General features: G+C 48.7%; 2 protein-coding genes across 4 annotated transcripts; one reads left to right on the top strand and one right to left on the bottom strand.

The window, feature by feature from the left end:
• RACGAP1 (Rac GTPase activating protein 1) lies at positions 1-8,570 on the top strand. 3 transcript variants are annotated; one of them, XM_075445768.1, is made up of 17 exons: positions 1-74; positions 1,340-1,428; positions 1,868-2,070; positions 2,421-2,557; positions 2,762-2,831; positions 3,051-3,104; positions 3,896-3,973; positions 4,113-4,230; positions 4,431-4,561; positions 4,782-4,946; positions 5,355-5,450; positions 5,695-5,893; positions 6,235-6,340; positions 6,551-6,683; positions 6,832-6,967; positions 7,225-7,333; positions 7,654-8,570. In XM_075445768.1, the coding sequence occupies exons 2-17, from the start codon at positions 1,344-1,346 to the stop codon at positions 7,727-7,729; spliced, it is 1,896 nt and encodes a 631-aa protein (XP_075301883.1). In that variant the 5' UTR covers positions 1-74; positions 1,340-1,343; the 3' UTR covers positions 7,730-8,570. The 3 variants fall into 3 exon arrangements, with proteins under 3 accessions (XP_075301883.1, XP_075301884.1, XP_075301885.1); XM_075445769.1 differs by lacking the exon at positions 1-74 and adding an exon at positions 302-490; XM_075445770.1 differs by lacking the exon at positions 1-74 and adding an exon at positions 1,069-1,116.
• A 1,043-nt stretch (positions 8,571-9,613) lies between these two features.
• On the bottom strand, positions 9,614-12,316 carry LOC104326604 (interferon-induced protein with tetratricopeptide repeats 2-like). Its single transcript, XM_009931404.2, has 2 exons — positions 12,238-12,316; positions 9,614-11,380 (listed from the first exon to the last, which is right to left on the bottom strand). The coding sequence occupies exons 1-2, from the start codon at positions 12,240-12,242 to the stop codon at positions 10,072-10,074; spliced, it is 1,314 nt and encodes a 437-aa protein (XP_009929706.2). The 5' UTR covers positions 12,243-12,316; the 3' UTR covers positions 9,614-10,071.
• Between the last annotated feature and the right edge of the window lie 1,706 nt (positions 12,317-14,022).

Here is a 14,022-nt window from a genome sequence, read left to right as displayed (position 1 = left end):
GGGATTCAAACCGAAGTGCGGGGCGGTTAGTCTGGGCAGTTGGAGCCGGAGCTCAGCCCGGGCCGGCGGCCCAGGTGAGTGTGCGGCGGCTGAGGGGGAGTGGCGGGGCCCCGGGGCTTGGTCCAGACCCAGACCGCGAGTCCCCGGTACCGGGGCCTGGCCCGGGCCGTGGGGCCGCCTCTCACGGGCCGCGGGGCGCTGCCTTCCCGGAGCGGGCTGGCGGCCTGGGCGGGCCCGGCGCCGGTTTCCTCAGAGGCCTCTTCCCTCGCTGCCTCCCGGGCAGGGCCCGCGGCTGCGGGCGTTTTACGGGACGGCCTTGTTCCTTTGCCTTCCCCGGCCTCTGCCGTCGAGTCGAGCGCGGGGCTGGTGGTCGCGGAGCTGGTAATTAACGCGTGGAACGGCAGAAATGCCCCTTGCCGTGAGTTAAGCAGACGGCGAGCAACAGCGGAGGGCCTGGTAGTGGAGAGCTTTTCCCCACCTGGTGGTCCAGGTAATAAAGTCCCGAGCGTTCTCTGTGTCTGTAGAGTCTGTAACTGCGAATTGGGGTACTTCAAAGCTTTAGCGCTGGCCTCCAAGGCGTTGGCCCGGTGTGTTGTACTCCCTCCTGGCACCTCTCCCAGCTGCGTCGGCACCTGCTTCTGGCGCTAATTTCTTAGCCAAGGCTGTCCTGTGTGCCCCAGCAACCTTTCGCGTTAGCGAAGTAATTTCTGTGCTGCTGAGCTGGAGACTTTCCTCTTCATTGCTTCTGTTTATGCCGTTGTTGCTGCAGTTTGAGGAAAATGTGCTGACTGTCTGAGTTTTAACGGCTATTTGCAGTAGGAGCTGTAACTTAAAATGCAGCTAAATTTAAAACTGTATTAAAGCTCCCCAGAACGTTGCTCCTATTTTTATCTTATGAAGCTCTGAAAACTTGCAGATTTTTAGTGGCCTACATAGTACCAAGTTATTTGTAGGCAGGGCGTGAGCTGTGTTCTGCAGCCTTCCAGAAGGAGAAGGATTGGGATCTTTCATCTTGCCTTGGGTTCTGAGCCCCTGTAGTAGATTAGAGAATATTTGAAGCACTAAAGTGCTATACTGCATCGCTCTGTGGCTCTGCTATCTGTACACTGTGGAGGGGTGAGGATCTTCATTCCCTAGGGAAGAATTTAGATGCATATATCTCAATAAAACAGAACTCTTAGAGTATTTTTCTTTGTGCAGCTTCCAAAACTCACTTTAAAAAAAAAAAAAAAACAATAATTTGAAGCTGATTCTCTTTTCTTTGGGCCAGTAATCCGTTTTTTGTTTGGATGTGGAAAGAAAGGACTGGGCTGTTTATTTAGCTCTGGTTTCTTGGCAGGAAGATGGAGACTGCGATGCTGAACTTACGGAGTCTGTATGATCAACTTATACGCCAGGCTGAAGTTTTAAGTGAAGGCAACGAGTTCCGTAAGTTCTGTTTCTGAAGTGGGTTGTGCTGTGTTTGCTGTAAGAATATAAACATGCAAACAAACATTATTAGTTGCTTTTGAAGAACCTGTCAGTGATGCTATGTAACCATAAGACTGCTACAGACAGTCAGATTTTAGGGTTTTTTTCATTGTCAAGAACTATGAAGTCACGGGCTGAACTTGTAGCCAGCTGCCTTCATCCATGCAGGGTCTCATGTTCCAGCTCTTCTGGTTGATATTGACATGAAGGACTTGTTCATGAGATCTTGCAGTTTTTCAGACTATCTGGAGTGTGGTGGGTTTGCCGAAAGGCCGGCTTCTCCACTCTTCAGTTGAGAGCGGGTTGTGCTAGTAGATATCTCCTGTCAGTGATAGGAGGGCTGCTGCATCTCCTCTGCTCGCCTGGGTAGCTGAAGATGTTGGTGTCTTCTCTCCAGAGTTTATTCGGTTAGCAAAGAACTTTGAAGAGTATCGGAGAAAATTGCAGGAAGCGGAGCATGAGCTTGGCAGGTACAAAGATCTTCTCATGAAAACTGAAGCTGAGCGTAGTGCTTTGGATGTGAAGCTGAAACATGCTCGCAATCAAGTGGACGTGGAGATCAAACGCAGGCAAAAAGCTGAAATGGACTGTGAAAAGCTGGTGAGTAATTCCTTTAGTACCAGGAATTGAGTGTGTGGAGACAAGGCGATTAAACTGTGTTGATCTATGCAAAATAAGGACTGGCACTCGTGATGGCTGACTCAACAACACCACATTGGCTTGCGTCCTTGTAGTAGCCTTCTGCTTTGGTGCAGAAAAAGGCGACTGGCTGCTGCTTGGAGCTGAGCTGCTGTTACCTGACAGAGCATGGGCTTTGCAGCCATTATCAGTCTATTGACACAAGCTCTGAGAACCTATCTGCGTGGTGTCTCAGACACTTCAGATTGGTCTGTACAGTAATTAAACACAGTTTATCCTGTGACAGCTTCTGATATTATCTACCTTTACAGGAGAGGCAAATACAACTGATTCGAGAGCTGCTCATGTGTGATGCATCTGGGAGTATTCAGCTAAGTGAAGAACAGAAGTCTGCCCTTGCCTTTCTTAACAGGCCACAGGCTTCTATAGGGGGTTCAGGCAACAAAAGGTAGGCAGTGTGTGTCTGAGCAACGTGAATGTCAGATGGCAATCCAGCCGTGTACCTCTGTGATGCGTACTGCACCCATATCAACAGAGTTTTACTTTTTATTCCAGTTTGAGATACAGCTCTTCTGAGTCAGGAAGATTGTTCTGGAACTATGCTGACTGAAAGCCAAACTGATACAAGTTCCTTCTAATTTTTGATTCTTAGGCTGTCTACAATAGATGAATCTGGCTCAATTCTGTCAGACATCAGCTTTGACAAGACTGATGAGTCACTGGTAATGTAACTCCAAGTTCTGAAGTTTTCCTCCACTGTAAAACCTTAGGGGTGTGGGCTAAGCTCTAGAGACCCCTTGTGTTTAGATTGCTGTGGTATTAAACTGGTAGAGCTGATTTGAATTTCTCTGGTGTGCTGTTGGCTAAACCTTAATGAAAGCCCTGGCCAGAGGCCGTATGGTATTTGGACGGAGCTAACTGGTGTTGTGTATTTCCCACAGGACTGGGATTCCTCCATGGTGAAAGCTGTCAGACTGAAAAGGAGACAGAAGCGGGTATGTTCAGTTCTTCCCCTTCGAATAGATTCTGTTGTTGGCCTTAGCTGACACGTCACCATCTGTTATCTCACAGCCACCTATACTGATGTCTGAGCTACTAATCACAATCAAACTTCAGATGGATGTGCTGCTGCTATAATTCACACCTGCTGTGTGGATTTAGATTGAAAGTTAATTCTGGTGTCATTGTTTGTCTGCTGAAGATGACTGGAGTTCTGCATATCTTGTTGTTTTATGGCCTAGACTTTGCAAGAAAGCACTTGGAGATTATTAACACCGATCAGGTTAGGACAAAATCATGCAGGAAGTTAATGTTTTTCTATTCTCTAAAGGAGCTTGTGGTTGTTCTGGTCTGCTGTTAGTATGTAGTGAGCACAGGTGGGAGAGGACAGCTTGATAGCACTAGCAGAGCTGGGAAGAGTCTGGAACTTATTTAGTTGTCCCTTTTCTGTGTGTGTTTGTGTGTTGTTTGTTTTTTTTTTTTTCCTCTCCTCCTTTCTTCCTTTTTTTTTCTGAATTGGGTTACAAAGCTGGCTAGGAAAATTATTTGAGAGTGCAGTATATTGAGGCCTCCTGATACTTCATGGGTACTTCAAAGTTACCATGAAGTACAGGTACCATGGAAGAACTTAACGCATCTGTGGTGTGTGTGTGCAGACAGTTGTTCAGTATAGCTAGGACTGAACAACTATAACACGAAGTTAACAGCTTCATAGACAAGAACATACCTATCAGGTCTATGTATCATAGACCTGCTTCATAGACAAGAACACGCTGTGTCTTTTCAGCGATCTTCCAGGCAGTTCATCGAAGGCCCACCAGGTCCTCAGAAGAAAACCAGATCAATTGGCTCCACGGCAGACCAGGTATGGGAGTGGTCCCTGCTGGGTTTGTGCACACTTACAGTAGCTGGTCATATTGTATACCTGTTTCTAGGGCCAATGAACTAGAAAATTCCGTGTCCTGTCAGTATTGCTGTCACTAACTGCACGTTTTTCATCACAGGCAAACGAATCCATAGTAGCAAAGACAACTCTCATGGTCCCCAATGATGGTGGCCCAATTGAAGCTATTTCTACTATCCAGACTGTGCCTTATAGTCTGAGAAGCCAGAGGAAGAGCGGTAGGTGCCATGTCTCTGTCTGTCCTAGTCCTGAAGCAGCTACTTAGTAGGCTGGAAGCTGTCCTGGAATGTTACGGTTACCTCCTTCAAGGACCTAGGCAGCTGCCTCTGGTTTACGATGCGCTTGCTTTTAAAGCAAATGCTATAGGGGGTGAAGGGTGATTCCGTTCAGTCAACACTCTGCCTCTTCTGTCTTTCAGGTCCTTTGCAGCCTTGGAGCAGCGAGTCAAGCATGGGCAGTAAGCAGCTGGAATCCAAATCGGAGACTGATGGCCCTTGCACCCCGCAGAGCAATGGGGGAGTGAGGCTGCATGAATTTGTTTCAAAGACGGTAGGTCTACAGGCAGGAAGAACTTGAAAAAGTCTCTCCTTCCATTTTTAGATGTGTTTGATGTCAGCTATTGGTAAGAGGCTACCAGGCATTATGTCTCCAGTCAATATTAACTGTACCAGTTACCTGCATGGATCAGGGAAGATGTTATCCAGTTTAAGTTCTGCCGAGTTACTACGTTGCACTGATCTCTTCCCATCTGTATGCGCCGAATCATTAGGTTATCAAGCCAGAATCATGTGTTCCATGTGGAAAGAGAGTAAAATTTGGAAAAATCTCTCTGAAGTGCAGAGACTGCCGTGTGGTCGCTCATCCAGAGTGTCGGGACCGCTGTCCTCTTCCCTGCATCCCCACCTTGACAGGCACTCCTGTCAGGATTGGAGAGGTGAGGCTGTAGGGTGAGCTTGGGGCAGTACAGCTGCCAGCACAAACGGGCTGCTGTTTGGTTAGAACATGCTTGGGCGTCAGCAAGTCTGCCTTCTACAGAAGAGCTCCTGTTGCTCAGAGCTGCATAATAAAATGCAAATGAGCTTGCTAATGTATCATTCGATAACCGGGGTAGTGGGTGGTAGGGATGTGATGTTAGGAGCGTGTCGAGTTGTGAACGTGGCACCTCCGGGTAAGCAATCCTGCAGCATTGTGCTGCTGGATGTAGTGTTGCTGTGCTCTGGACTGATGAAGAAGAAATAACACTTTTTTTTTAAGCTAAGATCTCACTGTGAGTTCCTGAGAGAGTACCTTCTGTGTCTTGAAGACTGAGTATTTATTTCTTACTTTCCCTTCTGCCTCTTAGGGGACCTTGATGGACTTTGTCCCTTCTACTTCTCCAATGATCCCTTCCATCATAGTGCACTGTGTTAATGAGATCGAGCAGCGAGGGATGCATGAGGTAAAACAAAAATGAGGTGTGAAACAGTGCTAATGAAATGGGTTGCGGTGTTGGGGAAACAAATTGTTGATACAAATACCTCTTATTTATGGTGTGTTATAGAGCTGCTCGGTGGGTGACACTGTGAGTGAGCAACAGTGTCTGTGTAGAGTGCTCAGGTGTGGAGAGAAAGTGGGAGTGGAAGAATGTCAGCTTTATGCGTGCAGCTGATATTCTCCCTCTAAGCAATGCTTTCTGTCAACAGACAGGCCTTTACCGGATATCTGGCTGTGACAAGACAGTGAGGGAACTGAAAGAGAAGTTTCTCAGAGCAAAAAATATGCCTTTGCTCAGTAAAGTGGATGATATCCATGCCATCTGCGGCCTTCTCAAGGACTTTCTACGCAGCCTGAAAGAACCCCTTCTCACTTTCCGGTTAAACAAGACTTTTATGGAAGCTGCAGGTAAGGAGTTGCTAAGTGACATCTCCAACTCTCTGCCTAGGCTTGATGGTCACAGGTTTAGCTGGTGTGTGAACTGGCAGGTCTTCAGCGCTCCGTGGAGCCCTCGTGCTTGCAGCTGTGTTGATGTGCAATATGCTGGGACGATCTCTCTTCTGCTGTACTCTTTTGGAAGAGAAAAGAAACAAGTTCTAGTGCTTGGACAGGATATGAAATTATTATAATAGCCAGAAACTTCACATGCCTCCTTGTTTCTCAGGCTAGCTATTGCTGTGAGGGGAGTATTACAGCTGTGTCTCTAGGACTGCTTTCCAAGGTGGAAATGTTCTTCTGTTTTCCCCCAGAAATCTTGGATGAGGACAACAGTATTGCTGCTATGTACCAAGCAGTTGGTGAACTTCCTCGGGCCAATAGGGACACCCTGGCTTTCCTCATGATCCACCTGCAGAGGTATGTTCAAATGGACTGGTAGCCCTGAAAGGGGGATGTTGCCACTGGTGCTTTCTCTAATTGGCTCTTGTTACTGCTTGTGAGCATAAAGTCTTCGTTCTGGAAGAAACCTGCTTATCGAGAGGCTGAAGTGTGGGTAGGACAGGGGGAGCTGTATGAAAAGTGAAGGGGAGAAGCTATGTTCTCTGTTTCTTCATTTTTTTAATATAGGGTGGCTCAGAGCCCGGAGACTAAAATGGACATTAGCAACTTGGCCAAAGTCTTTGGCCCCACAATTGTTGCCCATGCAGTACCTGATCCTGACCCTATGACACTCCTGCAGGACACAAAGCGGCAGCCCAAGGTAGGCCAGCAAAAAGGGCTGACTTGGGTGAATGTATCCCATTTAGAGAATTAGCACAAATTGGTGGAGGGAGCTGAGGCGATGCCTGTCTGGTGTTGTCGAAACTGTGTGCCAGTTTGTAACACCACCTGCTCACGGGTGTCTGCAGGTAGTGGAGCGACTTCTGCTGCTGCCTATGGACTACTGGAGCCAGTTGATCATGACGGAGCAAGAAAACATTGACCCAGCACACATAATTGAGAACATGAATGCCTACTCCACTCCACAGACACCAGATGTTAAAGGTAACCCCTGGGTGCTGCTCTACTGGCTGTGCAGCTGCTGTGTTAAAATGACCCTCGGTCAAAGCTGCTTGCGAGACTGTTGGAGCTAGCTGTTCCTGCACACTTTATGGAGGAAGAGGGAAGGCAAGCGTGCCAGGGAATACCAGATTTGTCTAGTATTTTTGACAGATGCTAGGGAATGTCTGATGTTCCTTGCATGGCAATGAAAACTTCAGCTGTCCTCATGTTGCTCTCTTCGCTTGCCTCTCTTTTGGCAGTGAGTGTGCTTGGACCCCTCACTACTCCGGAACAGCAGCTCTCCAAGACGCTGTCGTCTAGCTCCCTGTCCCAGAGGGTCCGGTCTACCTTCAGCAAAACCACCCCCAAGTAAGTGCTGAGGGGTGTTATCGCAGAGATTTTAGGATGACTGCAGGTGGTTTGGGTGTTCAAGAAGAACTAAAAATAAAGTTTTGGACCCAGTTCTGGGAGCAGTCTGAATTTAGTACTTGGCCAACTCTCCCTTAATCAGTGCTGTAGTAACAGTGCAAGCTGTGTAATTGTTAATGAGCATCATCCTGTGGTAGGGAGAGGAGCACTTTGTTTGGGAGGTGGGTAAAATTTAGGTGAATGACTCCTGGGATAGGGAGGGTGTCAGACCTCTATATCCCACATCCAAACATGATATTTTTCTGCTTCTCTTGAACTAGATTTGGGAGCAAAAGCAAGTCATCAACCCCGCTTGGGCATCAGGGCAACTTCTTTGCCTCTCCTGTGCTGAAGTGAAGTTGACCTGGGAGTTAGCATCGGCCTAGCATTTGCACACCAATCTGCATGAGTACAGTAAACGCAAGTCCTTTCCATGGCCCTCGGCAGCTTATGTAATAAGATGTTTTTCCTTTTATCTTTCAGCTTAACTGAGACTTTTAATGGGATTTTATTGTGCAATGTATTTTTATTATCTAATGTTTTGCTGAATTTTAGTTTGGTGAAGAAAGTAACTAGCAGTATCTGTTCTAAGTTTTAATAAAAAAAAAAACCTGTTAGAGGAACTCACTGACACTTTTCAGTAGCATCCAGTCTTCTACCCATGGGAGGTGGAATAGCCATTTAACGGTCGTAAGTTGCGGTGTATGGCTGGGTTTTTTTACAGCTACATGGGTAGCTCTGCACACAGCAGTGACACCCCAGCTGCCCTCGCTCAGAATCCCGTCTCGCACACGGCACGCAGGTCCAATTCTTGGCGCTGTGGTCGTGGAGCCTGCGGTCCTGAGGATGGCAGTGTTGGCTTTGTCTGACGGGCAGAAGATGATGAGCTGTGGGGGGGACTGGGGCTTTCTAAAGAAAGGTTTCCTGATACTGTGTTTACAAGGGGAAAACTTCCTAGAGGACTGTCTTTTAGGTGCGAACCCAAAGGATTCCTGTGTAGTCGAAGTGAAATACTAGTGCTGCTCATACTGGTGAGGGGAATGGGGGTAGTTTAATAGCACCCTTGCTTTTGCTAGTCCCTGCTTTCCCAGATTAGGCTATGTGACCTTGTCCAGTGCTGTGTGAAAAGACTTGTGGAACATGTACAGAAATGTAAAAAGCGGCTGTTCTTATTGAGCTGTGGAAACCTGTACTAACCTGTCCCGTTAAGTAAATCCTGATGTTCTGTGTGACCTATGGTTCTGTACTCTGGCTAATGCTTTTCACTTGTGCTACAGAGTTTTAACCAGGGCCTGTGTAGCATTACAGGAGGCTGTGGTGCTGTAATGCTGAGGTGCTGTGCTCTCAGTAGCTCCTGCCCCAAGGACTAACGAACCTGGCAGCCTTGGCTGCTCAGGTACAGGATCCTACACCGGGCTGTGGCTCGTGGGTCCAAAGGAGGAAGAGCAGCAACAGTTTTGATCCCCAGTATTGTATCAGGAGGTCAAATAGTATGGGCTCAATGTGGTGGCCTGGGTTATCTCTCTTTCCCTTGGTTGCAGGGTCTGGAGGGTGGAGTCCTCTCCTGCTGTGTTCACACTCTAGCTCTGACTCACCGCAGGAGATGGGGCAGCTAGGGGCCGCTGCTCCCCTTCCTTAGTGGGTCTGGGGCACCAGGATGGGTGGGTGTTTCTGGCCTCTGATGTCTTCTTGCACACCAGATGTGCGTGAGGGGGCACTAAGTCATGTTTGTCCTTTTCCCGTGCCCCCCACCCTGGCTTCTCCTCCTCCACCCCCTGAAATCCAGTCCTTGCTTGTTCCTTGTTGGAGCGGAGACTGAGGGATTTGCAGCGGTACCTGCTGGGGGACATCTGCCCTGGTCCCCATGGCTTTACTCTGCAGGGACAAATTGGGCTTGGGGACACCCTGCCAAGCCACCCCTGCTCGCTTACTGCTGGGCACAGAGGTGATCCTGCCAGCGCTTGGAAACGTGGCTTCAGTGCTGGGATGGGGGCTGTGTGTGCCCACCCGTGCCTGCAGGGAAGGACGCAAATTCCACGGTAGGATGCGCAAGTCGCTAGGATGCTGCAGAGACAGGGCTGTACCTAACGCGAGCCTGGGGGAACGCGTAGTGAAAACTGTCAAGCAGGAGTGTATTTTTGGCTGTCCACGCTCTGGTCGCTTTAGGCTGCGAGGGGACACCAGCTGTTGCACAGCAGAAATCACATGGAAAAGAATTTGAAATATTTATTGATCAAAGAATTTTAAAAGCCTTGCTTTGGCCCTGGAAGCAGCGATGGGTACGTTGTTCCTAGTGGTTTCCTCTGTTGTGGAGCAAGCAAGGACCCAGTTTGGGAGGCGATGCTGCCCTATTCATCAGCACTTAGTTCTGATCTACAGCAACTCCGAGGAAGCGATGCAGGTCTGCTCCTGCAAAGGATTGTGCTTGGGCCCTGTAAGCCAAATTCTTAACATTTATTTTCATTCCCTCCTCTTAGAGAAGTGGGACTCAGGGCTGGGTGTGTGAATTTTGGGCATCCATTTATCTATGGGTAGGCCTGCATTTAATGGATGAGCAATGGGATGGTCTGAGAAGCCGATAGAACCCTAATATCTATATGAGGCGATGAGCCTGCTGCTGGAAGACAGACCCTAGCAAAGGTAGAAGGCATTAAGGACAAAAAGGACACCCTGCTTTCTCCAGACCGGGCCTCCCACTGTCAGTCTAGATAAGTTCCACTAAATTCTGTGGGCAGGCAGCGGTTGGTCTCTCTGATGAAGCGGTAGATATCAGCAGCAGCATCGCTGTGGCACCATGCCATCTTTGTCAGCTTCTGCGCACACTGCTTCCTCACTTCTGTCAGCATGGGAATTTTGTAGCCATCCATAAACTTTGCTTTCGCCTCCTCAAGAGACTTCTTCTTGTAGAGGAAGAAATTTCCCCAGTAGAGATTAAGGGCTTGATGACTTTTGGGGCTCAGGGTATCCTTTCTGTCCTGCAGCTCCTTGTAGATCTTCTCCTCCTGGGCTGGGTCTCTTTCACCATAGAACTCTGCTAATTGCAGCTCTACAAACACGAGGTCAAGGTCTGGATGTTTCTGAAGAATTTGCTGGAGGTCCTTGATGGCTGCATCCAATATATTATTCTTGTCTTTGTTCTTTGCATTAATCCATTGTATCTTGTAGCACCTGGCCAAGACTTGGTAGAGAAGGTGGTAACCTGGATTCTGCTGCAGGGCTTGCTGCAATATCTCGATTGCTCGCTCTGTAGACCGTTGCAGCCAGAACAGAGCTGAAACTCTGAGGACTTCAGGATCAGAGCTTTTCTCTGTACTCTCTTCTATCAAGCCAATTGATCTTTCTCGATCCACTTGTTCGAGGAGCCTGGCTAAATATACTTTGGCTCTGTAGTTATTTGGCTGCTCAAGGACTGTTCTTTCCAATTGGGTTATGGCTTTTCTTTGAATATCAGGATACCAGAAGTAAATCCAGGAGAAATAAAGAGCTATTCCGAGCCCAGCACGGAAAAATCTGTTCCCTGGTTCACGCATCAGCGCCACCTCAAAGCACTCTCTTGCCCGTTCCCCATTACGGACTCTGATAGCCAAGAGGGACCAGCCTTTCTGGGCCTGGATGTATGGGATCAGCTGTGTGTCCCAAGGAGTTGGGCAGAGCTGCTGAATTAGCTCCAGATAGCTTTCAGCCTCCTGATAAGAGGCCTGAAGGTAGTGAATCCAAGCATAATTCCCATAGATAATCAGAGAACTAGCAGCAGATGCCTGCTGCTCTTCTTGTGTCTCATGCTCTTCAGCATCTTTAAGGCTTTGCAGAGCTGCTCTGCTCTGGCCTTTCAGCTGGTATAGGTATGCCTGCAGCCCCAAGAGTGCTGCCTGGTTTTGGTGGGCTGTGTGCTTGATTTCAACAGCCAGCTTCTGCAGGACGTGTGTAGGTTCAGTATGGCCTGTTATGTCCAAGTGCCAGGTGAAATGGCATTGAAGGGCATCCAACTTCTCCTTCAGTTGTGCATTGCTACAAGGAGGAAAATGTGAGTTATGAAAAGATGGGAGAGATGGAGGATGGGGTTCTCCCCACTTGCTCAACAAGTCCCATGCACTCAAGCTACTAAAGAACCTGTAAATCTTTGTTCCCATTTTCAGGGAACCATCTGGGAGGCTTAATTCCTGGCTTGCTGGTCTCCAAAGGGGAGTTACGAGTGCCTGGAGACAGGGCTGCTTGCTCTTCTTATTGAAGACAAAGGCTCTGGGATGGACTGCAAGAAATAGAAAGAGTAGAGGCAGCCAAAACCACAAGATGAAAACTTCTTTGCTCCCCATCAGGAGGAAAGGGGGGATGTGCCTTCGTCTGAAGGATGCATCAAGAGATGGCTCAACAAAGAGTCCAACGAAGAGCCATAAGAGGTCAGACTGGAGCATCCCTTACATGAGGAAAGGCTGAGGGAGCTGGGACTTTCAGCCTGGAGAAGAGAAGGCTCAGAGGGATCTTAGAAATATATGTAAATACCTGAAGGGTGGGTGCGAAGAAGACAGAGCCAGGCTTTTTTCAGTGGTGTCCAGTGCCAGCACAAGAAGCAGTGGGCACAAACAAACTCATGAGGCTCCCTCTGAACATCAGGAAACTTCTTTTTAACTGTGAGGATGATGGAGTACTGGCAGAGATCACCCAGGGATGTTGTGGGGTCTCCGCCCTTGGAGCTATTAAAAAAGCTGTCTGGATGTGGTCACGGACAACCTGCTCTAGGTGACCTCCAGAGGTCCCTTCCTACCTTAACCCTTCTGTGGCTCTGAACAAGCACATTGCGCCAAGCCTTGTCAACCCAAAGCTACTCTTTCTGGGAGCTTCTACAAGAACGGAGGCCGTGCACTTACCTCATTTTTGCTGTGGGTGTAGAGTCACTGTCAGGGAGCGATGGCTCGGGCTGTGCCTCTTCCACACTGCAGCAGATAAGCTACAGACTCTGTACTGCCCAGCCTATTGACCCACCCTTAAAAAGAGTAGATTTTTTCTGGGTGGCGTCCAATTACAGAATTTATCTTGGGGAAACAAAACTGAAAGAGCAAAGCTTAAACTGGGAAAGTACCTCCCCTTACTGAGAAAGTCTCCCTGTCTTGAAGCTACTGACTTCTCTTCATGAAATGGGACTGGTGTCTGGATAAGCAGGAAAGGAAACCCAGTGGTCAGAGCAGCAGGATCTGAACTTTGCCCCTGGAGTTCTTCCTGCTGAAAAGGACTTTGTTAGCATTGTCATACGCTCCGTATGACATCTGTATGACATGGTGGGACCTTGGCATTATCGGTAAAAGGCCAAATGCTCCGTATGACATCTGAATGACATGGTGGGACCTTGGTGCTGGGGTTTGTCAGGCTGGTTTTCTGTCTGGATCTGTCCTGAGCTTCCTGAAACTTTGCAGTAGTTTAACTTGTTTACTTGTTACAGCAACTGCCTAGCAACAAGGTGGCTGCTACTGATTAATTTTTAGGAATGAGTTTGCATAGTTTTGTGTAACTGTGAGAGGTACGATGGCTGTGCCTGTGATGAATCGCTGTACTGCCTGAAGGAGCAGGTAGTGCTGACAGGGGGTCTGTGCAGTCCTTGAGCACAGGATGGACCCAAGGCCATTAGCAACTCCTCGGTGATCTATTACTGACTGTTGAAGAACGCCATTTTGGTGGGTGACAAGAAACCGGTCTTGAAGGCAACAGAAAAAACACAGGTTAAACACAGGATGCATAGTATGTCTGGATGTAACATGGAACTGTGAGCTAGCAGCAAGTCCTGGTTGCCCAGAAGGCTGATGGTCTCCTGGGGTGCATTCAGAGGAGTGTGGCCAGCAGGTCGAGGGAGGTTCTTCTCCCCCTCCATTCTGCCCTGGTGAGGCCCCATCTGCAGTGCTGGGTCCAGTGCTGGGCTCCCCAGTTCAAGAAAGATGAGGAGCTACTGGAGAGAGTCCAGCGGAGGGCTGCGAGGATGAGGAGGGGACTAGAGCATCTCTCCTATGAGGACAGGCTGAGGGAGCTGGGCTTGTTCAGCCTGGAGAAGAGAAAGCTGAGAGGGGACCTGAGAAATGCCTCTAAATATCTGCAGGGTGGGGGTCAGGAGGACGGGGCCAGACTCTTTCTAGTGGTGCCCAGCGACAGGACAAGGGGCAACGGGCACAAACTGGAGCAGAGGAAGCTCCATCTGAACATGAGGAAGAACTTCTTCCCTCTGAGGGTGACGGAGCCCTGGCCCAGGCTGCCCAGGGAGGCTGTGGAGTCTCCTTCTCTGGAGATATTCCAGCCCCGCCTGGCCGCGGTGCTGTGCAGCCTGCTCTGGGTGACCCTGCTTGGGCAGGGGGTTGGGCTGGGTGATCCCCAGGGGTCCCTTCCAGCCCCTGCTGTGGTGGGATTCTGTAATTGTAGTTCTGTGAAGAAAGATTCAAGTATAGAGAGAAGTAGAAAATAAATAATAAAAATAAAATAGCCCCAAGTAGACCCTAAACCAGGGAGGAAGAAACCATTAACCTTATCGTATTCTTCTCTGCAAAGAAGAAGGAAAAACCCTATCAACATCCTCTTCTTCCCTCAGGGTGCTGATGAGCTGCTGCAGCAGCAATGCAGGGAAGTAGGGCGAATTTATCATTAGAGGAATGGGGTAATACTTTTTGTCTGCT

This window comes from Opisthocomus hoazin, chromosome 32 (assembly GCF_030867145.1).
Source record: "Opisthocomus hoazin isolate bOpiHoa1 chromosome 32, bOpiHoa1.hap1, whole genome shotgun sequence".
NCBI classification, from domain to species: Eukaryota; Metazoa; Chordata; class Aves; order Opisthocomiformes; family Opisthocomidae; genus Opisthocomus; species Opisthocomus hoazin.
The sequence above is the reverse complement of the archived record's forward strand: the minus strand, read 5'-3'. Positions and strand labels throughout refer to the sequence as shown.

What these genes read in the sequence shown, in the direction of transcription:
- RACGAP1 (XM_075445768.1), top strand. Translation starts at nt 1,344, where the DNA reads ATGGAGACTGCGATGCTGAACTTACGGAGTCTGTATGATCAACTTATA. An exon ending in GAGAAGCCAGAGGAAGAGCG is followed by an intron (nt 4,231 to 4,430) that starts GTAGGTGCCATG and finishes TCTGTCTTTCAG; the next exon opens with GTCCTTTGCAGCCTTGGAGC. An exon ending in ATGAATTTGTTTCAAAGACG is followed by an intron (nt 4,562 to 4,781) that starts GTAGGTCTACAG and finishes CCGAATCATTAG; the next exon opens with GTTATCAAGCCAGAATCATG.